Below are 26,606 nucleotides of genomic sequence, written 5' to 3' on the forward strand. Positions count from 1 at the left end.
GTAGATTTAACAAAATCCCACAATGGCAAACATGTGCCTCTTCTCTATTTGTGGAGCATTCTTATCTGAAGTATGGTGTGAGATTTCAGATTTCAGGGCTGAGAATGCATATTAAGAGAGTGTGCTTTTGGTCAAGGGAATATTCCCATACTGCCTTTCAGCATAGTAAGAAGACTTGGTACCTGTACTTGAAAGATCTTAGCACCCAATTCAGGGTCATCCAGAGACTTGATTTGCATTTCCACCTCAGAAACTGACACATCAACAGTGGTTCTTTGTTGATGAGATATGATCAATTTTAGAAGATTTGATGATGAGCCCATGCTAGTTATAAAGAACTTCTTGACACCTCATCTATGCCATTATTATAGTCAGAAGTTCTAATAAGAAAACTTAAAAAGTGTTCTGCTAGGGACCAGGCAGTGGTGCACCTAGGTAAGTGCACATATTACAGTGTACAAGCACCCAGGTTCAAGCCCCTGGTCTGCACCTGCAGGGAAAAAGCTTCAGGAGTGAGGAAGCAGGGCTGCAGTTGTCTCTCTGTCTTTCTCCTCCTATATCCCCTCCATCAATTTTTCTCTGTCTATATCCAATAATAAATAAATAAATAAATAAATAAATAAATAAATAAATAAATGTGTTCTTCTGACAATCTGGTTCCAAACTCTTCTTCTACCATGTTTTTTTTCTCCCTCCAGAGTCACTGATGATTTCTCTTTTGTCATTTTTCAAAAGAAGTTCTCATGCTTTATTTACATGCTATATTTACATGCTATATTATACAGTACATCTGACCACTGCCTCTTGCTTGATTTTGTGTAGACTTTCTTCTCTTCTCATGCTTACACTCTCCTTGGGGTGTTCTACAAACCATTCTTTGATTTCTTGGCTGATAACAACCAAGTTCTTTCCAGAAGTTTCCTGTCAGTATCATATCCAGAGATCTCCACAGCCTTGACAACACTTGTCCTTTTCTGTTTTGTTAATGTAGGCCAATCTTATAGGTGTGAGGTGGTATCAGATTGTGGTTTTAATGGTTGGACCTGAAGGTGATTATGTTTAGGATGGTTTCACTCTTATGTGAAATACAGGGCTGAACAATGGCATACCTGGTAGAGCAAACATGTTACAATGCATAAGAATTCAAGTTCAAGGCCCTGGCCCTCACCTGCAGGGCAAAAACTTCAGGAGTAGGGAAGCAGTACTACAGGTGTCTTTCTCTCTCTTTTAGAATAGACTTCACTTTAAATTTTTTATTATTATCTTTATTTATTGGATAGAGACAACCAGAAATCAAGTGGGAAGGGGGTGATAGAGAGGGAGAGAGACAGAGAGACACTTGGAGCCCTACTTCACCACTTGTGAAACTTTCCCCCTACTTGTGGGGACTGGGGATTTGAACCTCGGTCCTTGCACACTATAACATGTGCGATCAACCAGGTGAGCTACCACCCGGCCCCTGTTTATCTCTCTCTTTATGTCTTCTTTCCCTATGGATTCCTGTCTGTCTCTATAAATAAACAAATATATAAATATTAAAAAATAAAATTAAAACATATGAACTTGCTGAAAAATGTAGCTAAGACTGTGAGAACTATAGTGGTTTGCAGTGGAGAGTATACTCACACAGAACTTTGGTAGTGGGTGTGGTGTGGAACTACACCACTGTAATCTTTTTTTTTTGTTTTTTTTTTACCAGAACACTGCTCAACTCTGGCTCATGGTGGTGCAGGGGACAGAACCTGAAACTTTGGAACCTCAGGCATGAGAGTCTCTTTGCATAACCATTATACTATCTACCCCTGTCCCCACTGTAATTTGAAAAATCATTGTTAAATCCTTAATAACATTATATATATATACACACACACACATATTTGCACGTGCTTCAAAGTAGGAAGAAAAAAAATTTTTTGCCAGTCCTGAATAAAATTATTCTTGAGTATTTCTTCAGTACAGGTGGTAAGAAGGTAACTTCAAGGGGAGACAATAATTGCTTCCTGGGGAAGAGGCTTCAGGCATTCAAGATTATAAACATTTGTTATTTGAGAGCATCCCTTAAAAATAAAGGAATCCCTCTTCTCTGTGAACTCTCACGGAAGCAGGCAACACTCAAAAGGAGAGAAGGTCCCCAGAGCAGATGATGGTTGTAGAAGCAGGATGGTGGAAAAATACTAAGGAGTCTGAATACTTCGAGAGTTACATAACTCATGTTCATGTGCAATTCTTGTCCAACACTATGCCCAGCTCTGCAAATAACTCCCACTAAAATCCTACAGGATCAACACTCTGCCATCTTCATCTCAGCAATGAAGAAACAATACAAGGGAAGTGATGCAAGTTTCCTGAGGTTTCACAGAGACTATTATCTCTTGGACCACTGCTCTTTAGCAGGTCTGGCGAGGCTGGAGGGGTGTGGAGTTATGCAATGGCAAAGTAAAGCTGCTTGCAATTTCAACTGAAGAATTCTGTGAATTTTCATCCCAATTTTATTTATTTGGTTGGTTGCTTAGAACACAGGTTTGGCCTGGGAAATAAATGACTTCATATAAGTGAAACCTAGCAGGCATCGTGATTATTGTGCATATTGAGAGAAATTAACAACATAATATAGTTAGTCAACAGCTTCTTAGGGTCATTTCTCTTCAGAATAACTAGTCAGCTCCAATAGTTTGTTTCGGTTATCTTCATAGGAAGAACAAATTGTACAGTATTTTGATTAATTTCTTGATGATTGACAAAAAATATAGTTTCTAAATAGATAAGCTTTGCATTGCTTTATTTGAATAGAGCTTTTCCCAATTGCCCCATACTTCCCCCCCACCCCCCCCCCACACACACACTCTTTATCACTTGGGCTTCACTGCTCAGGACCAACTTTTTCAGATAGACTATATATATAATAGCACTAGCATAAAGCGTTCAGGTAAGCATGTCTATGGATTGCCTTTTTTTTTTTTTCCAAAAGCACTGCTCAGCTCTGGCTTATGATGGTGCTGGGGATTAAACCTGAGTCCTTTGGTGCTTCTGGCATGAAAGATTTGTTGTATAAGTATTATATTATCTCCCCAGTTCCTTCCCAATTATCTTATTATTATTATTTGTACATTGTAACCATATAGTCTGCTTATTATACCTATGGAGCATGAGAAAACCAAACACATGTATAAGTATAAAACCAAACACATGTATTCTTTTAAATAAGAAAAGAACAGATTCAGAATGTGAAAAAAATTAATTAATGTGATAAATTGCTATATACCATTTATTAAATATATGGGCAGAATGTTGCTTTGCTGTGTTTTCAGTACATGCTTTGGTGCTTTGGTGTAAATGTCTGAGAATTTATCTAGCATTTCTGTAAATAAAAGCAAATTAAAAATTTTCGGCATTTACAACTGTTGTTAACTTTTTTGGCCTCAAGGATTATCAGTGGTGCTCATGCCTGCACTACAAATCCACTGCTCTGTGGCCATTTTTTTTTCCTAATTTTTTTGATAGGACAGAGAGAATTTGATAGGGGAGGAGAAGATCCAGAGGGGGAGAGATACCTGCATACAGACCAGTTTCACCGCTTGTGAAGAGACCTTCCTCTCCTCACCGCGGAGTCCAGGGCTCCCACTGGGATCCTTGTGTGGGTCCTTGCTCTTCCTACTATGTGCGCTTAATCTGGTGTGCCACCACCCAACCCTCCTTAACCTCTTTATAGATAAAAAATTATACTGGATATGGCTTTTGCATTTTATTTATTATTTAAAGTAAATGAGTATATATTAACTTTTGTATAAAATTTTGTCCAAGATTCAACTTAACATAGTATTTAGACAGTGTGAAGTACAAATTTGAGAGGTAACACTTGGGCTGGCAAAATAGTTCACTTGGGTAGCGCACCTACATTATCATGGGTGTGACCAGGATTCTATTACAGTCCCAACTGCATTGTGTGATACTTTCTATCTCTAGCTCTCTAGCTCTACCTCTAACCTCTCTATCTCTAGCTCAACCTTTCTCTCTCTCTCTCCCTCCCTTGCTCCCTGAAGAAGTTGAATTGGAGCAGTGAAGTCCTGATGATGAAGACAAAAAACTAATAATCACAAACAAACAAAAATAAAAAAATAAGCAACAAAGATAGATAGTCCCAGGTATTCAGATGTTTAATATTGTGAAAGAACATAACCAGGTATTGATGGGATTATATTAAATCTGAAAATTATTTTATGGTATTTTCAAACAGCTACATAAAATTGATTATTTTCCCTTATATTATAGGTTGAATTGTGTATGCTCCTCCTTTACAAAACTGTATGTTAGAGCCCTAGTCCCCAGTATCTCAGGAAATAAGTGTATTTGGAGACAGAGTCTTTTTTATTATTTATTTTTAAATGTATTTATTTGTTATTGGGCAGAGACAGAGAGAAATTGAGAGAGGAGAGGTTGATAGAGAGGGAAAGAGACAAAGACATCTGCAGACCTGCCGGGCAAGCATGGGGGTGCCTTCCCAGGCGTGTACTATCTGGGTTGGAGAGAAATCGACCAGAGCCAGCCTGGGCTGCTGCTTACTCAGCAATTTGGGAGAGAGACCAGGAACTCGTGGTGGAGTGGGAACGCAATTCTTTATTCATGCAGGGGCTCCAGAGTCGGGTGTGAGCACAGCGGTTAAACCACATGGCGCCAAACTGCAATGGCCAAACTGCAATGGCTGGTGTCTGCCTCCCTGCCTGCACGCCTGCCCTTCTCCAGGTCGGGACACAGAAAGAGAGAGAACCCAGAAACAGAAGTGACTTTTATAGGATAAAACCGGAAGTGGCAAGTTGGAAACGGAAATGGCTAGGAAAAGGGGGTGGAGAAAGAAAAAGGGCACACTGGGAACTTCCTTAGCAACTGTTGCAATGGTTTTAACTGGTGGGATTAATGTTACCTTATAGACAGGGTCTCGAGGTAGAAAGAAGATAGATCAGTGGGTGGAGATCTTTCAGGCAAAACAATGACTATGTAAATAGGCCATACTATCAGCAATGGCGAATGGAGCGGGGGGGGGGGGGGGGGCTGGCTTAATGGCTGACATCTCCCCTTTCTTTTTATCTAATGGCCATAGTATCAGGAATGCAGGGTGCTTTGTGAGGCAGGGAGTCTGATAGGACAAGGCACATCTTTGGGGTTACTACTTTTCCTCCTTGTTCAACCTCTTGGTAGAGAAAGAGACTAACAAGATAGATGCACCCCTCAGGTTCAAGCCCTGCCAAGCTCAACCACATCCTCACAATTTCCCAACATCTCCCTCTTTCTTAATGGCCATATATAAATGGGTCAATGTCTGTAAAAGACTCCATTTCTCTCAGGGGAATAGCAGTGTAGGGGTGAACAGAAACCTTTTGGTCAGAAACCTGAATGATGTTGTGCAGGCATTTTTAAAAGAACTGGAATAAAGCAGGGAGCAATAAGTAAGAGTAGCAAGCGACAGCGTGAGACTGAAGAGAGGCCTGGTAGGTGGAGAGGGGCAGAAGAGGCGGAGGAGTGGGGCCCTGATATGCTGGGGGTTGAGAGGGGTGATCTGGCATTGCAGAGTGGGTGGGGCCTAATGGCGAAGGGGCTTTTCCTGCCTCTGAGGGCAGGGCCTGCAGGCAAGGAGGCATTTCCTGCCTCTGAGACCTGCTTCACTACTCATGAAGCTTTCCCCCTGTAGGACCCAGGGGCTTGTACCTGGGTCCCTGTGCACTGCAATGTGTGCACTTAACCAGGTGTGCCACCACCTGGCCCCTGGAGGCAGGGTCTTTGAAGAACAGATTGAGTTAAAGAGAGACCTTTACATTGGGTCTTCATTCAATGTGGCTGATATCATGATTAGGGAAGGAAATAGGACTCACAAAATGCATACATAGAGGAAAAGTCATGTGAGAACACAGTTAAATGATGACCATCTACATGTCAGGAAGATAAGCCAAAGAAGAAATTAATCTTGGCATCACCTTGATCTTGGACTTCTAGTCTTTAGGGCTGTGAAAAAAAATCCATTTCTGTGTTTAGGTCACTCAGATTATGATATTTTATAATGGAAGCTCTAGTCAATAAATAAAACATAATATAATGAATATTGTGTGTAGCATGTTTAACAGTTTATCGATTTGCTTAGACACCTGTTTACTTCTTTGCTAATTTCAGTTTTTTACTTAAAAATTATTTTCCTTCTTCCTCTTTCTCTCTCTCTCTCTCTTTTTGTTTTTATTTTATGATAGAGATAGAGTGGTAGAAAAAGAGAAGCATCCTTCAGTGTGGAACTTGGACTCAAATCTGGGTTGCTCACATGACAAAGTAGTACACTATCCAAGTGAGCTATTTCATCAGCCCTAGAAATTAATTGCTGAATTGGATGTAAATAAATTGTACATTTTGGGGGATGAGTGACAGCTGACCAAGTAGACTGTATACTTTAGCTTGCTAGATGACCTGGATTAGAGCCCCTCACCACTACATGGAAAGAAGTAGCCACACAGGGCAAGCTCCATGAATGGTGGACTAGTATAGTTTCATCTTCTATTTTCTTACTTTAAAAATATTTAATTTTATTATTATTTCTTTTGGATGGAAAGAGGGAGAAATTGATATAGAAACAGTAGGTACATACCCATCCAAAATGATCTGTGTACACATATGTTCTTAACAGCACAATTTGTAATAGCCAAAACCTGGAAGCAACCCAGGTATCCAACAACAGATGAGTGTCTGAGCAAGCTGTGGTATATATACACCATGGAATACTACTCAGCTATAAAAAAATGGTGACTTCACCATTTTCAGCCCATCTTCGATGGAGCTTGAAAAATTCATGTTAAGTGAAATAAGTCAGAAACAGAAGGATGAATATGGGATGATCTCACTCTCAGGCAGAAGTTGAAAAAAAAGATCAGAAAAGAAAACACAAGTAGAACCTGAACTGGAATTGGCATGTTGCACCAAAGTAAAAGACTCTGGAGTGGGTGGGTGGGGGAGAATACAGGTCCAAAAAGGATGACAGAGGACCTAGTGGGGGTTGTATTGTTATATGGAAAACTGAGAAATGTTATGCATGTACAAACTATTGTATTTACTGTTGAATGTAAAACATTAATTCCCCAATAAAGAAATTGAAAAAAAATAAAAAAGAAAGAAACAGGAGGTGAGGAGGGGGAGGAGAGAGGGAGAGAGAGAGAGGGAGAGAGAGTCTTGCACCATTGTTTCAACACTCATGAAGCAAGTAGGAACCAATGCTTAAACCTGGGTCCTTGTACACTGTAACATGTATTTTATCAGGTATGCCAGCACCTGGGCCCCATCATTCTCTCATTTCATCTCTTATCCTCCCTAAAAGAAAAGTCACGGAGTATAATGGGATAATGCAAGTACACAGCTCTATCAGTACATATGTTTGAATACAATCATAAGGAAGCTATGCTTTTTTTTTGTCAAGAATAAGTAAATTTCCCTCTAAAGATCTGAAAATACATAAAACTCCTAGAATTTGAAAATACGTGTCCAACATGTATATGTCCTCCCACTAAATAATATTTTGAGGTAATATTAGAGAAACTATATAAAACTTTTTTTTTGTCTCCAGGATTATTGCTGGGCTTGGTGCCTGCACTACAAATCCACTGCTCCTGGAGACTATATTTTTTTCTTTTGTTGCCCTTGTTGTTTATTGTTATTATTGTTATTATTGCTGTTATTGATGCTGGATAGGACAGAGAGAAATTGAGAGAAGATGGGAAGACAGAGAGGGGGAGAGAAAGATAGGCACCTGCAGACCTACTTCATCGATTGTGAAGCTACTGCCCTGCAGGTGGGGAGCTGGGGGCTCAAGCCAGGATTCTTAAGTGGCTTGGGAGGTGGAGCAATGGCTAAAGCCTTGGTTTCTGATGAGGTCTCATATTTGATCCTTGGCAGTGCATAATAAATAAATAAATAAGTATTATTCTGCACTACAATCTGTAATACAATCTTGATAAGTTCAGAGAATGGCCTTCATTATCTCATTAACTAAGAATCTTTATTCTCAGTCTAGAAGCTAGAAAAGACAGATAATTAATATATATTAATACCTTAAAGTAAAAAAAATTGTTTTGTCTTTTAAGAAATGTAATAATAATATCTTCCATATTGTCATCCTTGCAATGGGATATAAATTTGCTATTTCATATTTTAAATTGATTGCTATGTTATTACAATTGTAAAAGCTACTGGAAAACAAAAGGCAAGTTCATTTGCTCATATTAAATAATCAAACAATTAACAGATAACAAGGAAAACACCAAAAGAAAGCTTCTATTTTAGAGATGGATAATAGATATTTACATTTGTAATCCACAGCACACAAATAAGATGCTATTCAGGTTGCTGTGAGAAGTGGGCATATGGAACCTTTGGGACAAAATAGGTAGAACTAGAAGTGACTATGGTAAATGAAATAAACAAAAAGGTGGAAGACAATGACCAGAAGGCTTCACTCATAGGCTAAATATAAAGTATATGAACTTCAAAAAATAAAATGACCCAAGTAAGGATTCCAGTTCGAGCCCCTGGCTCCCCACCTGCAGGGGGGTTGCTTCACGGGAGGTGAAGCAGGTCTGCAGATGTCTATCTTTCTCTCCCCCCTCTCTGTCTTCCCCTCCTCTCTCCATTTCTCTCTGTCCTATCCAACAAAGATGTTGACATCAATAACAACAACAATAATAACCACAACAACAGAACAACAAGGGAAAATAAATAAAACATTTTTTTAAAAAATGACCAAACAATTAATTTCTTTGTGAGAAAGGGTGTGTGATCAGAACTCTGGTGATGGCTGTGTTGTGAAACTATACCTTTGTAATTTTATAATCTTGTGAACTATTATTAAATTACTAATTAAAAAAGAGGTGGGGAGTGGGTGGGGTGGGATACAGTCTTTTGGTGGTGGGAATAGTGTTTATGTACACTCCTGTTAATTTGTAGTCATATAAATCACTAATTAAAATGAGAGGGGAAAAAACTGATTGTATGTCTAAAACTTTTTAAAGCACAGAGTCTTTTTAATACATAGGCTGAGTCTTTGATATGTTGACTCTCTCAAAAGCCTAGACCAGGGAGAACAGACGTAACTGATGGCACAGCTATATACAACTAATGCCAAAGGGCATAAATTATGGTGATGTTGGGTATTATACAGCAAATCCTAACAAAGGGATTTTTTCAAAGTTAACCCAATTACCAAATAATATGATTATAACTATAACTATCTATTGTCTTCTTGAACCCAAAGACAGCAGGAACCTCACATTTCCACTATAGAGCTTATATTTCCCCCAGTCCTGGAACCTCAGGGTAGGGCTCACTTTCCTGCATGCTTCTCTCAATTCATACCAAATAATATTGCATCCACCGATCCCAACCTAATCAGCGCAAGGAGTACCACCTCAGCTGCTTCACTTCAGAATGTGTCCAGAAACTTCAGGTATGGAATGACAACCCTTCAGCTTCATTACTCAGGTGAGACCTTTCCTTTCATAGAATTCTCTAATTCCATTCCAAGTAGTTCACTTCCTAACAAAGTCCCAAAATCCAAGACCAGGTCCCGTGAGATAGAGCTTATGTTCACACGTATCCATAAACTAGGGCAAAATATATATCTGAAAGCAAAAGTACACAATAGTCTGCAGTGACTCAGTATAAAGTTCCTAGTGAAATAGTATCTAATTAGACTTAGATACTCTCCTCACCTACTTCCTATTACAGTTCTCTCATTCACTCCAAGCTAACTTTGGCAAAGCAAGGACTGCAAAAGCTGAATAAAGGCAAGAGACTGGCATACTTTAATCTTTAGTCACTATCAGGCCACCCCATCAGCTGGGGCCCTATTCGGGGGAAGTCCTGAGATTTCCAAACAGACATGATGGGCCTAGACCTCAAATCAATCCCTCTCTCCATTATTACACGTCATCTCTATCAGGAACAACACAATAGACTCCTTTGTGGGCCCCCCATAGGACCTTGTCCTCATCTTGGATCAACAACAGTAGAGAATGTTCCATCCTCCAAAGGGAGGATGGACAACATACTCTGTGCTACACCTGAGGAAGATGGGTCCTGATATTGGGGCAGCTTGGAATGTTCCTACTCATGACCATAGAATGTGAGCTCATATCTACAGAGATGCAGAGCTCACATAGGCTCCTAAGCTGAATATGGGCCCCAGACCAAATCAAATCGATGGGGTTTACAGTCAACAATATTTATACCCCTTTCCCATATTAGGGAGCTACTATCTTCCCTGATCCAGCTTTCTGTCCCTTTTCCAGCCATGACATCACCTCCTCAGACAAGTTGGATCCACCTGCATATCAGATTTCAGGCGGGGGGGGGGCGAGGGGGGACTAGTATAGCCACAGGCCCTTTGAAATATAACTAAAATATGCCTACTAGCTGTCTACAAAATGGAGGACCCCCCCCCCCCAACACTTCATCTGCACTATTCCAGCCTTTAGGTCCACGATGGTTCAACAATTTGTTTGGCTTTGTATGTTAACTCTCTTTTCAGCCACCAGCTTCCAGATACTAGTATAATGCCAACCATACTTCCCTGGACAGACAACCCTACCAATGTGTCCTGGAGCTCAGATTCCCCAGAGCTGCACCCTAGGGAAAGAGAAGGCAGTTTGGGAGTATGGATCAACCTGTTAATGCCCATGTTCAGCGAGGAAGCAATTATAGAAGCCAGACCTTCCACCTTCTGCATCCTACAATGACCTTGGGTCCATACTCCTAGAGGGATAAAGAATAGTAAAGCTATCAGGGGAGGGGATGGGATAGGGAGATCTGATGGTGGGAATTGTGTGGAGTTGTACCCCTCTTATCCTATGGTTTTGTTAATATCTCCTTTTAAAAATAAATTTTAAAAAGTTTTTTTAAAAAGAGGTGGGTGCATTCTGGGAAAAAAAATTTAAAAATACCAGTGAAGGTATGTTTGGCTTATCAGTAAAAGGACATTGCTTCAGATACAGGATTTACATCTCTGAGCCCCTTTGCAGAACTGCTATTGTATTGGTTGGTGTCTTAGTCATTTTTTTGTTGTTGTTATAGAAATTAAGTACTATCATGAGTTAAAACATTTCCAACTAGGTCATTAAGTATTAAGTGTATCTATTATGTTTTCTATGGAATTCAAGAATTTTAAATGAGACATAGAAGTGATTAAAAAAAGAAAAACCACTAGGCAGAATCAGCATATGGGGAGAAGAACATCCCCCTCGAGTCACAAAGTAGTAGCAATTAGAAAACTTCAGAAATCGACAAAAATCGAAAGGCACATAAAGAATAAGGTTCTTAAAAAAAAAATAAAAAGGACCATAGGAAGAATTCTGAAAAGCAAATTCTTCAAAAGATTTTACTAAATCAGTGAAGTTTCAAGGGAAGGTATAACAAAATAAATCTTAAACTGCTGCTAAAATGTTTAGCTAGCAGTATAAACCTATTTCATTTTCTTTCTTGTAGCTCATAGTTCTTTTTATAGGTAGTGAAGCAAACAGAGAAAGCTTCAGAAGATCTTAGGAAATGACACAAATTGGGTTTAAGTATGACTTTTAGGAAATCTAATCTGTTCCCATTAGATAAGAATTTCTGGTGCTTGTTGGAAGTCAGAATAATCTGCGGATGAGTTGCCCTATCTTCACTTTAGAGTCCTTGATGGACAAAATTAATGCATGTAAAGATTCTCAAGAGTACTCCTAGACTTGCAAAAATCAGTTTTTTACAATAGAATTCCAATAGAACTTTCTGCAACCATAGAAATTCTAATTTCTTCTGCTAAACAGTTTGCTTTTGAGATTTATTTATTTATGAAAAAGATAGAGAGAGGCAAAACCAGATATCACTCCAGAACATGCGCAGTCAAGGATTGAACCTGGGACCTCATGCTTGAGAACCCAATGCTTTATCCACTGCACTACCTTCTGAACCACTAAATACAGTCTTACCTGTGACTACTGAATTCTTCAAATGAACTAAATGTTAAATTTGATTAATTGTAATTAATTTACATTTTAAGACTCATGGGGTTATTGGCCAGCATATGGGACAGTGCAATAGTAGATCATTTGCACCCCACTTGTAATAAGTTGCAGACATTATTTTTCAATATATTTTTAAATATTCTGGGTTTGAAATTTTTTTTCTTTTTGGGGGGGGCTTGAATATTTCTATAGCTTTCAAGTTCCCCAGCACTGAGGTGGTCATATAGTTATCAAACTAAAATAACGTGAAAGACAAGGAGTGCAATCAAAAATTATAAAACAAAAAGGGCACACAAAAAGATATGACTTCCTTGTATGTAGGTATTGCTGTTTGAGGGTTCCCCTGGAAAGTAACTGGGCTTTAATTCACCTCTGTTTTGGCCTCCTGTTACAAGCTATGTTTAAGAATCTTCTTGGGAGGGTCAGATGGTGGTGCACATGGTTGAGGATACATGTTACCATGCACAATAACTTGGGTTCAAGCCCCCGGTCCCTACCTGTAGGGGGAAGCTTCACTAGCTGTGAATCTGTGCTGTAGGTGTCTCTCTGTCTCTCACCTTTTCTATCTCCCCTCCTCTCTTAATTTCTGTCTCTATACAATACAATAAAGAATAAATAAAAATAAGAGTTTTTTAAAAAAGATAAATCTTCTTGGGTATACATTTCCTAAAACTATGGTTTTCATATCTCCACAAACATTTACTGATTTAAAAAAAATGAGACAGAGAGAAAGTTAAAGAGACCACAACACTAAAGCTTTCTTCAATGCTTGAAACATGGCAAAGTAGTGTACTATCCAAGTGAATTACTTTGCTGGTGCCATTTATCAAATCTTTGACTCATTTCTGCTTTTCTAAGAGTGAATCTCAACCCTAGAATAAATCAGTGTTTAACATGACTCTAAATGGCCAGCTAAAAATAGAAGTAAATAATCATACTGATATCTGAGATTAGACCATGTATCTGAGTAGTTCAATTGGTTAGGGTATTTTAAGCTTTCCTCTGACTTTTTAGTAAGAGGCAGAAATAGCCAAGAAGATCAGAGGTATTTATTTTCAATATAGCCACTTAACATTCCCTGACAGATATAAATCCTCCCAAAGGGATTAAAATGGGCAGAGCAAGAATGTAGACATCTATTTAGTTCAAAGTTGGAATATTTGAGGTTAGGGAAGTGAATCCTGCAAGTGCAAATATAAGTCGTTCAGCTTATTATCTTAGTTTTTTAAAATTAAATTTTATTTATTTATTTTGGATAGAGACAGAGAACTGAAAGGGAATGGAGAGATAAAGAAGGAGAGAGAAAGAACACCTACAACATTGTTTCATAGCTCATGAAGCTTGCCCCTGCAGGTGGGGACTAGGAGTTTGAAGACCAGTCCTTGTGTACTGTAATGTGTACACTTAATCAGGTACTCCACAAGCTAGCTCCAATTCTCTTATTTTTCTATCACCAAGAGAAGCATCAAATGAAGATTATCAGCATTTTACTGTATCATATAAGGAGGACAGGATTAGCACATAGTAGAGTACTTTAGATTCCCAATTTTTAAAATTCAGACCATTTAAAAAATATTCTATCAGTTTGTCTCTGTTGCTAAACTACAGTATGGACTGGAGCATCAAATCATAAAATTATTCTCTAAAACTCCAATTGCATTCTACGTAATAAGTGTCTATAATGCAACAGATTCACACTAGTCAATTCTCATGTAATTTCCCAGGCATCAATTTTATTTTTTCTTTTTCTTGTATTTTTTTGGTCTGGATTTGCAGGTTCTACCTACTTTTTCTTTTCTTTCTTTCTTTCTTTCTTTCTTTCTTTCTTTCTTTTTTTTTGGATCAGTCTTTATATTAGACACAATAGAGGTTTCTTTTTTTTAATCAAGAATATATTTTAGAATTTAAGAGGCATGTGGATGAATCAGAAGAGAAAAAGTAATTGTTCCAAGAGATTTACATGTAGCAACAAGCATCTAATTACATGGTAATTCAAGCAATCAGAGGTATATCGCTGAATCATTTTGTCAAAGGTTTTCACCAACCTGATAGCTCGAATGACAGTCTTAAGTGGTGGGGTGAGGTCTTCTACTGATACATCACACTGGCATCCTTTTTCATCATACACATCATCAGTGCCAAGAGCTGTGTCAGCTGAAAGAGAAAATTGCCAGTTAAGAAACATTGCCTGGGGAGATGGTGTCATAGTTGGAATAAAGAATAGGGAAGCTATCAAGGGAGGGGATTGGATATGGAATTCTGAGGGTAGGAATTGTGTGGAAATATACCCCTCTTACCCTATCGTCTTGTCAATATTTCCATTTTACAAGTAAAAAATTTAAAGAAACCATTGCTACCAGCAATTTAAAACATGTTGTACAGTCATTTATACAGTAGATTCATGCCTGAGTCATCAGAAGATCTAGGTTCAATCCCTGGCACTTCTACAAGTCAGAGCTGAATAACATTCTACTAAACAAACACACAAATAAACAAAACAACCCATCCCCCAAAAACCCTGTAATGATATTAGAAACACTACTGAAATTAATCCATGTATAATGTTTCTGAAACCCTTCACAATAAAATTCATATTAAAGTTGTAAAAAAACTGTTGCTGAATTTGTCTCATATAGGAGTGGGGGAGTTTATAGACTAAACTTACATTTTAAATGTGTTACTTTTTAAACCAGAGCACTGCTATGGTTTGTGGTAATATTAGGGATTGAATCTGAACCTCAGGCATCAAAGTCTTCTGTGTAACTACTATACTATTTCCAGGTCCCAAATTTAGACATATATAAATATAAAGTTAGTCAGATATCCCCCCCCCACACATATCATTTGTCCTCCTTTTCTACAACCTCACCAGATTTAAGTAATTCAAAGCCTTTCTGAGTAGTTTCCCACGGGGAAGATGAAGCTGTTAACAGGCTGTACTTGCAATAGTGTTGATTGAAATGAACTGTTTTGATTCACTCCTGCTCTTTAGCCCAGTTCTTTCTGAAACTAACAATCAGCATTTAAATAACAGCTGCTTTGAATTAAGGAGATAGTCTTTGGATACTTAACTGGAGTGTACATACAGAGCTTGAAATTTATGATATAGACTCTATTAGCCCCATGTTCTGAATAAGTGTACCTCCAAAGCTTTTGCCCTTTACAATACATTAACAAGTATAAGAATGCAGTCTGGGTTCAATAGTGGGTTAAATGGTGACATGAAATGTGCCAGGCCTGAGCAGGAGAAAGAGTTAACCACAGGTACTGATGGGTACAACACCTGATGGGTGTTGCCTGCCTCTGCTAGGTACATCCACATCTCTCCAGAGGAGTTTAAAAGTTTGCTACAGTACATTGATTAAACCTCTGTTTGACAGTTGGTTCTGATTCAGTGGAGACCTTGTGGAGCTGGCTCCACTTTGCTTAGTTGACCCCTTCCATAACACAGTCCTTTTAGCACATATGCATCATGATGAAGGGCAGAAATCACTATTCGAGGTACTGTTTGTGATTTCTTCTGATTTTATCCCAAACTGTGGATAGCTGATATTGTGAATAAAGCATACATCGCTTCTAAATTCATGTCTACATGGAATAAGAGCTTTTGCAAATAGAGTTAAGGTTTAACAATGTATCATTCTGGGTTAACTAAGTCCTAAAGGCAAGAAAGGTGTCTATTTAAGACAGAAAACACACACACACACACACACACGCACACGCACACGCACACACACACACACACACACACAAACACACACTGGAAGCAAAGATGCAAATAATGTGTCTATAAGCCAAGAATACCAGTAATGCTGTCCTCCACCAAAGGCACAGGATGAGTTCTCAGAGATTCCAGAAGAAGCCAGTATTGACAACACTAACTTGTGACCTTTTAAACTATGACAGAATACATCTCTGTTGTTTCAAGTCATTGAGTTTCTGGAAGCTAAGACTACTGGGAAACTTTTTCTTTTGATTTCTAGCTTTTCACTCAGGAACAATAATGATGGTAACAATAACTATTGTTTTTTTAGGGAAATCTTGATCATGTGCCAAGAACCCCACTAAAGTACTACAAAACCTGTCATATGTATTATTGTTAATATTTTACAGATTGTGAAAGTGAGGTCCAGAAGATAAAAAATAAAATAAAATAAAATAAAATGAAATAAAATAAAATAAAGTAAAAACCTGGCTCAAGGACACATGGAGAATAAGAAACTAAACCAAAATTGAAACCCATACAATTGGATTCTGGAACTACCCTTTGAGACATTGCCTGATCTTGCATTTTACTTCTGAATCTTTGCAGGTTTGTCTCTCTTGCTTCTCATGTTGCATCTAGAATTGTTTTTCCTGCACTGTATTCCATTCATATGGGTGTGTATGAACTTGACAGTCATGGTCTCAGGTGGAGTAGCTCCCACAACACTGAGAGAGAATCCGATATGCAGCAATGAGATTACCTTGGCTACATGCTGAGTCATTTTGAACCACCAAGAAGACATGGAAGTACAATGCTGAGAATTTGAAGGGAGTGTGTGGGCGACAGGAGGGAATTGAGTTACTGAAAGGATCATGGTGACCATTATGAAGTTCTGTGAGATACCAAGTTAGTTCCGCAGATAAAATATAAGGTAAAACACTTCCTTAGGATTCTTAGTGCAGAAGTCACACGGTTATTTTATGCTACTCTTCATAATAGAAATTTGTGGGAGGCCTGGAGGAGGCTCACTCAGCTGAGTGCACACATTAGCATGAATTAAAACCTGGGTTCCAACCATACCCCTCACTCCCCACCTGGGGGGGGGGCCTGCTTCATGATCTGTGAAGCAGGTCTGCAAGTGTCTTTCTCACTCCTTCTCTGTCTCCTCCCCTCTCAATTTCTCTTTGTCCTATTGAATATAATAGAAAAAAATAAGGAACATATGGCTTTTGAAAGCAGTGGATTTTCTATGGAGGCTCCTAGCCCCAGTGATAACCATGGTGGCAAATATACATATACATATACATACATACACACATACATACATACATACATACATACATACATACATATATATATATATTTGCATCTGCTTCCCTTAATCTGAATTCTATTCTAAGGTACTTCTCACACAGTTCCACCTTTTTGTCTCAGAAAACTAGGGAAGCCGGGAGGTTACTGGAAGGCAGATTCTATAGTGATTGAATCAGTGACTTACCTACATGAAAATACAGTGTAACATATCATATGTTTATGCAAGTCTAAACAATTGAGCAGCATATAGCATGGTGTCCTTTCATTATGAGGTTAATGCCAAATGTTTTTAGCAAGTAGGTATGGTCACAATAACTACAAGAATAAAGATAGATTTTGGCATTACCAATGACAGAACAAACCAGAAACAAGTTTTATGGCAGGAAAAAAAAAGAGGATAATCAGTGATCTTATTATTCCATACCACAGAAGTTTATTTTGAAAAATAATTTTCAAAAAGAAAATAAAGCTAACTTAATACAATAATGTCTATTGTATTATTGACTATTGTAGAGAAGTGAAGTACATAATTTTCAATTTGGTGATGTAATTGCAGAGTTACATAAGGACAATTATGAATACTATAAGTTAATGGAGGTATTTGAAATATAAATAAAATTAAAAAGAAACTAAATAGCCAGGCAGATTATAACTACATACAGTTTTTGTAAAGATAACAGGAAGCTGAGACCATGTAATAATAAAATTAGCAGTTCTAGCTATATTTCTTTTAAGTTTCTTTAAGGATTTGTCCATCACAAAATAACACATAAATTATTTGAATTAAACTATTTGAAAATAGAAAAATGAATACAATTAAAAGGAAGAAAAAGTATCTTCCCAAGTTACAAACCTTAAAAGCAACCACTACTGTAACATAATTCTTTTAGAAAAGTATGAAGGCTAGGCATTAACAATGAATTTTTATTTTAGAAATTTAAATAAAACAAGTAATGATTCTATCCCATTTTGCTGTGTGTAGCATATTTAAAAGGCCATTATTAATGATTTTAACCAACTTATTACACTCTGTTTTTAATTATAATTTATTTTTCAAGAATTCCTTCCTTCTACTGGTGGCTATATTTCAGTGACCTTTCCCACACTGTCATTTCAACACCTTAAATATCATCCTAAATTTAGAGGTTGCATTTCAGCCATGTGCTAGTCCAAAGGCAATTATTTTAATCCAGATAGACTTCAGAATAACTGTTTGGGCCCTGAAGAAGTAGTACAATTTCATTTCACTGTGCCCTTAGCTAAGACCATTTACTTTCTGTTCTGTGACAAATGCTGTGAAATCACCAAGAGATATACTGGATCTTCAAAGCTTTAATAAAAAATCCAGAGAAACACTCTAGAGAATATATGGTTAGTTTTTTTTTTCATTTAGACTCTTCAAGTAATTTTATTTTCATTATTATTTTTAAGCCATCACTGAAGGATTCACCACACCTGGTAAAATTTTTTTTTTTTTTCAGATAGAACAAGTGAGATAGAGACAAAGAGAGAGAGTACAGTACAAAAGCTCCCTCTAATGCCTTGTGGACAAAACTGGACCCTGGGTCTTATGGAGAACAAAACAAGTGCATTATTTAGGTGACCAATCTATCTGTCCTATATATATATATTTTGAGAGGATTTATGCTTTATAGTGCAGTCATCAAGGAATGAGTATCTTTTCTTTTTTTAAATAAATCATTATTTAATTTCATTTTTTTTAATGAGTGAGAGATAGAGACATAGATACCAGAGTACTGCTCAGCTCTGGCTTATGGTGGTACTGGGGATTGAACTTGGAACCTCAGATTCTCTTTTACAGAACCACTATGCTATCTCCCCAGGCCAAAGACTCCCCCTGCCACCAGAGCACTGCTCAGCTCTGGCTTATGGTGGTGAAGGGGACTGAACCTGGGACTTTGGAGCCTCAGACATGAGAGTCTGTTTGCATAACCATTATGCTATCTACTCCCCATATTTTCCTTATTTAATGTATTTTTTTTTTTGTGCCACCAGGATTATTACTAGGGCTCAGCACCTGCACAACAATTGCACCACTCCCAGCGGTCATCTTTTCCTTTTTGTTTGAAAGAAGATGAGAGGTAGAGGGGAATAGGGAGAAAGAGAGGAAGAAACAAACAAGTTGAGGTATTGTTGCATTTCTTGGGAAGCTTCTCTCTTCTACCCCCTCTACACTTGATGACTGGGGTTTGACCTCAGATACTCAGGCATGGTAATATGTGCACTCTAAATACCACATCACAGTCCCCAAAGAGATTTTTCTAAAACTTTTGTTTTTATTTTATTATAATAGTAGTGCTTTCTCATAGTAAAACTTTGCACATTTGAATTTTAAATCAGATCATAAGGAAAGTGAAAAATGAACTTAGCAGTTCTAATATTGTGGGGCAAATCCCATTACATTTTGTCTTTCAGTCCCTTTCCTCTGCACTAACTGATGTTTAATGTCAAAACTAATTTTTCAACCCAGATCCATAGTTGAACATCTCTGGTTACCATGTAAGGGAACTTCATTCTGACAGTTCACACTACCTATTCAGCAGCATCTTAATACAGCCTCCCCCAGATACACTGTACTACAAACAATTTTTGGAGGCGCTGTAAAGCAGCATCACCTTTGGATACTTTCCCAAGGGCCACTGGAAACAAAATGTGCAGTGGATAGATTAGACAGTTATTCATAGATGTTATTCATAGATGAAATTTGAAGAAAACATCAATGTATGGAGATCAAATTTAAAGTTTCAGTGTTCATATAACTTTCACATAATTTTGAAAACTAGAATTTTATTTTTCAGCTTTGTATTTACTTTCATTGTGAGTTATTCAAAGCAAAGAGGGAGGGCACGATAGTATAATTTACTCTCAAACACAGGTTCTACAGTTACAAGCCCTTTTCAGAGTTTATCACCTCCACAGAAGGCAACCAAATCCCTATAGCTGACTCAGTCCTGTCTGTGGACACAAATCTTTTCTCACCATTATGACACAACATTTGATTGTTTACAGTTGCCTTTCTTGTTAGATGATGAGTGCTATAAGTGCACAATGTCTTCTCTTATAACTCTTGCTTCTAGAATATCATATGGTGTGAAGATAATACAATCTAATGGCATGACAACGGAACAACAGCAGCAGATTCTTGGACTTTAGCTGTGTCTAGGTTTAGAATTTCAGAGATACCAGCACTCTCTCTAAGGGAGAATTCACACAATTTCACTATACTCTTTTTCTCTTGGTGAATCATCTCTGGAAATCAAGGGACAGTGCCTTCACTGAATAAACTGTCCGTCAGAGGTCATTTCCTCTCCACCCCTAAGTCTCCATCCTCATATTTCCTAGGGACCCCTTGATGAAGCCAGACACCACTCTCCTTAGGAGTTCCCTTCAGAGGCTTATCTCCAGATAGCCTGAGGGTCCTTAGCTGCTTTTGTCTGAGCTCAGTGTGTCATTTCTCCAAGAGAACTTTGCTACCCACCCTATTTAAATCTACATATTTTTCTTTTCCCCTACTTATGTACCCCCTTAACCCACTCTCTTTTTTTCTACAGCATTTCTTACCCTTTAAAATATTTAACAAGTACTTGTTTCTTGAACATTACTTGTCTTTTCTACTAGAATATAGAGTTACAAAGAACACATTCTTGTTCTGTGATTTCTTTCAAGCTCCTAGAACAGGGGGCAGGGTACATTATGTGAATGGATATTTACTGAGTGAACCTATCAGGCAAACATAGTCCTCCACTACACTCTATCTTATAGTTATTTCAATATGTAACTCAATATCTAGCTTTAAAGCTGATAGCTTACACCTTATAAATTTGAAATCTTATTATAAAAAAATCTAATTTAGGGGCCAGTGGTGGCACACCAGTTTAGTGCACATAATACAATGCGCAAGGATCAGTGCAAGGGTCTGGGTTCCAGCCCCTGCTTCCCACCTGCAAGGTGGATGCTTCACAAGCGGTGAAGCAGGTCTGCAGATGTCTAACTTGCTCTCTCCCTCCCCTCCCCTCCCCTCCCAATTTCTCTCTGTCCCAACAAATAAAATTCAAAAAAGAAAAAAAATAATGTCTTCTGGGAGCAGTGGATTCACAGTGCAGGCACAGAGCCCAGCTAACTCTAGAAGCAAAATAAATAGATATATCTAATTTTTCTTCAAAAGGTGCAATTTTATAGGATTTTAAACAACAAAATTTTATCCCCAGTGATCCATGAACATGTTTTTTTTCTTTTTTTTTAAATGGCTTCTAACTTTTTTTTTTATTTAAGAAAGGATAAATTAACAAAACCATAGGGTAGGAGGGGTAAAAATCCACATAATTCCCACCACCCAATCTCCATATCCCACCACCTCCCATGATAGCTTTCCCATTCTCTATCCCTCTGGGAGCATGGACCCAGGGTCATTGTGGGTTGCAGAAGGTGGAAGGTCTGGCTTCTGTAATTGCTTCCCCACTGAACATGGGTGTTGACTGGTCGGTCCATGCTCCCAGTCTGCCTCTCTCTTTCCCTAGTAGGGTGGGTCTCTGGGGAAGCCATGAACATGTTTAAGAGACAAAATACATAAAGCTAAAGAATCAATACTGTATACTGCATTTTTACTTTGGGTTGAAATGTGAACTGTACTTCATTTCAAAATCTTCAGCCTACATAATTTTATCAGTCTCAAATAATAGAGGAATTTAATGTCAGCAGAATAAGCAAGAGGCATCTCTTTATAGTTATCTATATTATCCATATCAATATAGTAAAGAAGGCAATTCACAATTATTTTTTCTTCAGGAACAATGTGACATCAATGGGGATGTGAATATATTACTAGGAGACACAGTAATAACTTCATATGTTATTTTTGGATATGTTCCCCCTTGTGCTTGTTCAAAAGTAACCTTTATCCCAGTACCTTATATTGCTAGCAAAACAGGGACAAATTATGAAACTTTAGTCATGTGACTACTGTTTACTCAATTCAGGAACTTAGGGGATTTGGAGTAAATAGTTTTCAAGTGTGTTCTTAACCAGAATTAGGAAATAATCTTATTGAATTCTCACAAAAATAAAAGATAATATCATGGGGGTTGGGCGGTAGTACAGTGGATTAAGTGCATATGGAGCAAAGCACAGGATTGGCATAAGGATCCCGGTTTGAGTCCCGGCTCCCCATCTGCAGGGGGGGGGGCGCTTCACGGGAGGTGAAACAGGTCTGCAGGTGTCTGTTTTTCTCTCCCCCCCACTGTCTCCCCTCCTCTCTCGATTTCTCTCTGTCCTATCCAACAGCAGTGACAACAATAATAATAGCGACAATAACAGTGGTAAAGATAAGGGCAACAAAATGGGGAAAACGGCCTCCAGGAGCAGTGGATTCATAGTGCAGGCACTAAGCCCCAGCAATAACCCTGGAGGCAAAAAAAAAAAAAAAGATAATACTATAAGTTTTTCTTTTTCTTTTTTTTTTTTTTTGCTGAGAGAGACAGAGAGGCAGAGAGAGAAAGCACAGAAGTTTACTTCAATGTAGTAGAGGTTGAGCTCGAACCTTGGAGACACACATGGAAAAACAGCAAGTGAGTTATTTCATCAACACTCTTCTTGAATTTTTAAAGAAGTATTTTAGTTAAAAAGTCAATTTAATATTTTAAACAGGTAGTTGAATTTTCCTGTGCATTTAAACAAATTCAATCTAATTTATACACAAATACTGTTAAACCAATTGATGATTATAAATTTTTAACCTTATAACATTCTTAATATGAAACAGAAAACTGGAGATTCAGAATACATAAACCTATTATTACCCAGAATGGAAAGTAAGAGGTACATTCAAATACAGTATAAGTGGAGCTTACTATTTTTTTTTTATTATTCTAAGAGTTAGATCTAGAGTTTCTTGTAAATTGCACATTCTAGAAAAACTGTTATGTATATAATTTTATTTTTGTTTTGGTGTTAGGGATAAACTTAGGGCCTAATACATATGGGGCATATATTCTACCACTGAACTAGATCCCTGACTATATATCTGTAAAACTCATTCAATTCCACGAGAAAACAGAATCTAAAGAGAAAATAGAGTGAGTTTTTGAGTGGTATGCGTACTATGCGATTTTTATTTATAAGAACAATGAGAAGTACATTTAATAGTGTGATATACATGCATTCAAATACACAATTTAGACAAGTTTCCTCTTTGGGTTAAGATGGTGGACTGAACTTATATTTTATTTGTTTATTTATTTACTTGTTTACTTATTTATTTTCCTTTTTTGTTGCCCTTATTGTTTTTATCATTGTTGTGGTTATTATTGTTGTTGTTATTGATGTTGTTGTTGCCGGATAGGACAGAGAGAAATGGAGAAATGAGGGGAAGACAGAAATGGGGAGAGAAAGACAGACACCTGCAGATCTGTTTCATCGCTTGTGAAGTAACCCCCCTGTAGGTGGGGAGCAGGGGGCTTGAACTGGCATCTTTACGCTAGTCCTAGAGTTTCACGCCATGTGCACTTAACCCACTACGCTACAGTCCGACCCCCTGAACTTATATTTCTAATTACTTTAGAGAACACATGCATATGTGTGAGAAAGAGACAAGCAGAAATTGAGAGTCCATATCACTGCTTCACCATTTATTATATTTTATTTTCTTGTAGTTATTGAGGCTCCCTTGTTACAGACCAAACTTTTTTTTTTCCAGATAGAAAGATACTTGAACAGAGGGTTCAATCCAAGGGCATATGCATGCATGGCATAAACTTGATCACTGAACCACACATATCTAATCTTGACAGAGGTCAAGCCTACTAGATCTGCTGTGATGATAATCTTATAAGTGGAGAAGAATGATATGATTTTGGAAGTAGGAAGGTAAACAAGTAAAGTAACTTAATGGATGATACTAGAAAGAAAAACCTATATCAACACTTGGGAAAATCTGAGAAACAATACAATTTATACTTCAGAAAACTCAAAAGACTTAGGAATTGGCACTGGTGGGAGCTAAGATTATGAAGATTGTGTGCACTATATCCAATATACCCTGGGTATGATTCTCTCCTCTCGTTTTCCAGCAGGTGAAATCACTGAAAGTTTTTGGACAAAGATTCATGAAGTGGAACTGAAGGCTGACAAATGTACTAAAAACTAGGATATCAAATGACCACTTAAGAGTCTCAACTGAGAAGTCACTGCCAGCTGTCATCATCAGTCCATTGACAGTAAGATGTCTAAGCCTCAGACAGGAGTTGGGAAAAGTATTCTCTGGGGAATCTGTTGTGTCCAGAAGTACATTAACTTAAAATATTGACATCAAAATCTCCTAAGAAATGGCTAACACAGATCAGCCTTTGGTGATGCTCAAAGCTGATCAGCAGCAAATGTATATTCAGAAATTCCAGTCACACTTGTCTCTCACACTTCATTATGTGGAAGCATCCACAGTTTTCTAGGTACCCAAGGAAACATTCCAATATAAAGACAGTGACCAAAGTCAAATAAAAGCCAAAACTAAAAAAAAAAAAGAAAGATATTTCACAGGGGCCATGCCAGGCGGTGGTGCACGTGGCTGAATGCACATGTTACAATGTGCACGGACACAGGTTCAAACCCCGGTCCCCACCTGCAGGGGAAACCTTCATGAGTGGTGAAGCAGGGCTGCAGGTGTCTCTCTGTCTCTTTCCCTCTCTACCTCCCTCTCCCCTCTCAATTTCTCTCTGTCTCTATACAATAATAAATAAATAAGAGGTTAAAAAAGGAAAAATAATTCACAATAACATCAGTATTTTCACAGAGAAGTAAATATTAATGACTAAAATTAAAGTAGAATAAAAGGATATTAGACAACAATAACAACAAAGAGCCCTAGAAATTCACTGAATAAAGACAGAAAGAAATTGAGATGGGAATGAGAGAGAAACACCTGAAAAGTTACTGCTTTGCCACTTACGGAGCTTCCCTTCTGAAGGTGGTCACTGGAGTTTTGAACCCGGGTACTTATGCACTGTTTGTAACATCTGCACTCAACTGAGTACACCACCACCTGGCCCCTTTTTAAAAAAGTAATTAATATATTTTACTTGTTTTATTTTAATAAGAGATCAGAGAGAAACAGAGAGAGGGAGGGAGACAGAAAGAGGGAGAGAGAGAGGGAATAGGAGAGAGGGGAAGAGGAGAAAGAGAGGAAGAATGAAAGAGGGAGCTCTGGCTTATGGTGGTGCAGGAGATTGAAACTGGGACATGGAGCCTCAGGCATAACAGTTTTTTCATAAGCATTATGTTATCTCCCCTGATCATATTCACTTTCTAATCCAATTATTTTACAATCAAATATTTAGTACAGAGTTCATTACTTATTCTAGATACCAATTGCTTGTTGAATATGCCATTTGTGAATATTTGTAAAATCAAATAATAATTTTTCCTTTTTTTTTCCTCCAGGGTTATCGCTGGGGCTCAGTGCCTATACTAAGAATCCACTGCTCTTGGAGGCCATTTTTTCCCCATTTTGTTGCCATTGTTCTTGTTATTGTTGTCATTGCTGCTGTTGTTGTTGGATAGGACGGAGTGAAATTGAGAGAGGAGAGGAAGACAGAGAGGGGGAGAGCAAGGTAGACACCTGCAGATCTGCTTCACCGCCCATGTGAGGTGGGGAGCCAGGGGCTCGAATCCAGATCCTTATGCGGGTCCTTGTGCTTAGCTCTCTGTGCTACTGCCCAGATCCCATCAGTTTTTTTTTTTTATGGACTTTCAAGATTAGCCTATATGTGTGGTCCAGGAGTGTTGCTAGGTAGAGTGCCTAATTTGTAAGCATGAAAACTCAAGTTTGATCTCTCCCACTGCAAATGCTAGAATGCCGTTCAGGTCTCTCTGTTTCTGTCTTTATCTTATGAAAGAAAAATAGTAAATCTTTAAAAAATATTGTGAATACTAGGCATATGTTTTACATTGATAACAATTTTGGAAAAAATATATTGATGAAATAATAGACTTTTACATTTCCTTCACATTTTATTTCTTATTCCTCCTTATTTCATTTCATTTAAAAACATGAGGCATAACATTGATATGATTTCATAGAACTCTACTATAGTTCAAAACACACTGCGACAAAGTCTTTCCTGTCTGCCATATACTTCGCATCTTTATTTTCTTTGATATGTCTTTTTCTAATCCCATAATTAAATCATCTCAGCTGTTTATCAAAATCACCCACTGTTCCTTAACATGAAAGACAAAACATGAAAACAAAAACAAAACAAAAACAACACATAACTTTTTTTTTTTTGGCCTGCAGGTCTCTTATCTGCACTCTTTTCATGTTATTCCCCTACTAGTGGTCAGAAATGTACTAGGTCTTGCAACCCATTTAACACAAGAAAACCAGCAAATCCAATGCTAGTTTAATTATGTAAAGCCTGGAAAAATGAGAAGTACTCTTGTGATTTTCCCTTCCTTCCTTCCTTCCTTCCTACCTTCCTTCCTTCCTTCCTTCCTTTTCTCTTTTTTTTTTTCTCCAGGGTTATCACTGGAGCTTGGTGGTACTGGTACTACAA

The 26,606-nt window shown here is 37.8% G+C and overlaps 1 protein-coding gene across 2 annotated transcripts in view; it reads right to left on the minus strand.

Moving 5' to 3' along the window:
* KCNQ5 (potassium voltage-gated channel subfamily Q member 5) overlaps positions 1-26,606 on the minus strand; it is a 615,123-nt gene that overhangs the window by 32,386 nt on the left and 556,131 nt on the right. For both annotated transcript variants that reach the window (XM_016191137.2, XM_007529720.3), the window contains one exon: positions 14,066-14,174. In XM_016191137.2, the coding sequence (XP_016046623.2) occupies positions 14,066-14,174 (109 nt within the window). The remainder of the gene's footprint in view (positions 1-14,065; positions 14,175-26,606) is intronic.

Source organism: Erinaceus europaeus, chromosome 4 (assembly GCF_950295315.1).
Source record: "Erinaceus europaeus chromosome 4, mEriEur2.1, whole genome shotgun sequence".
In the NCBI taxonomy this organism is placed as follows: Eukaryota; Metazoa; Chordata; class Mammalia; order Eulipotyphla; family Erinaceidae; genus Erinaceus; species Erinaceus europaeus.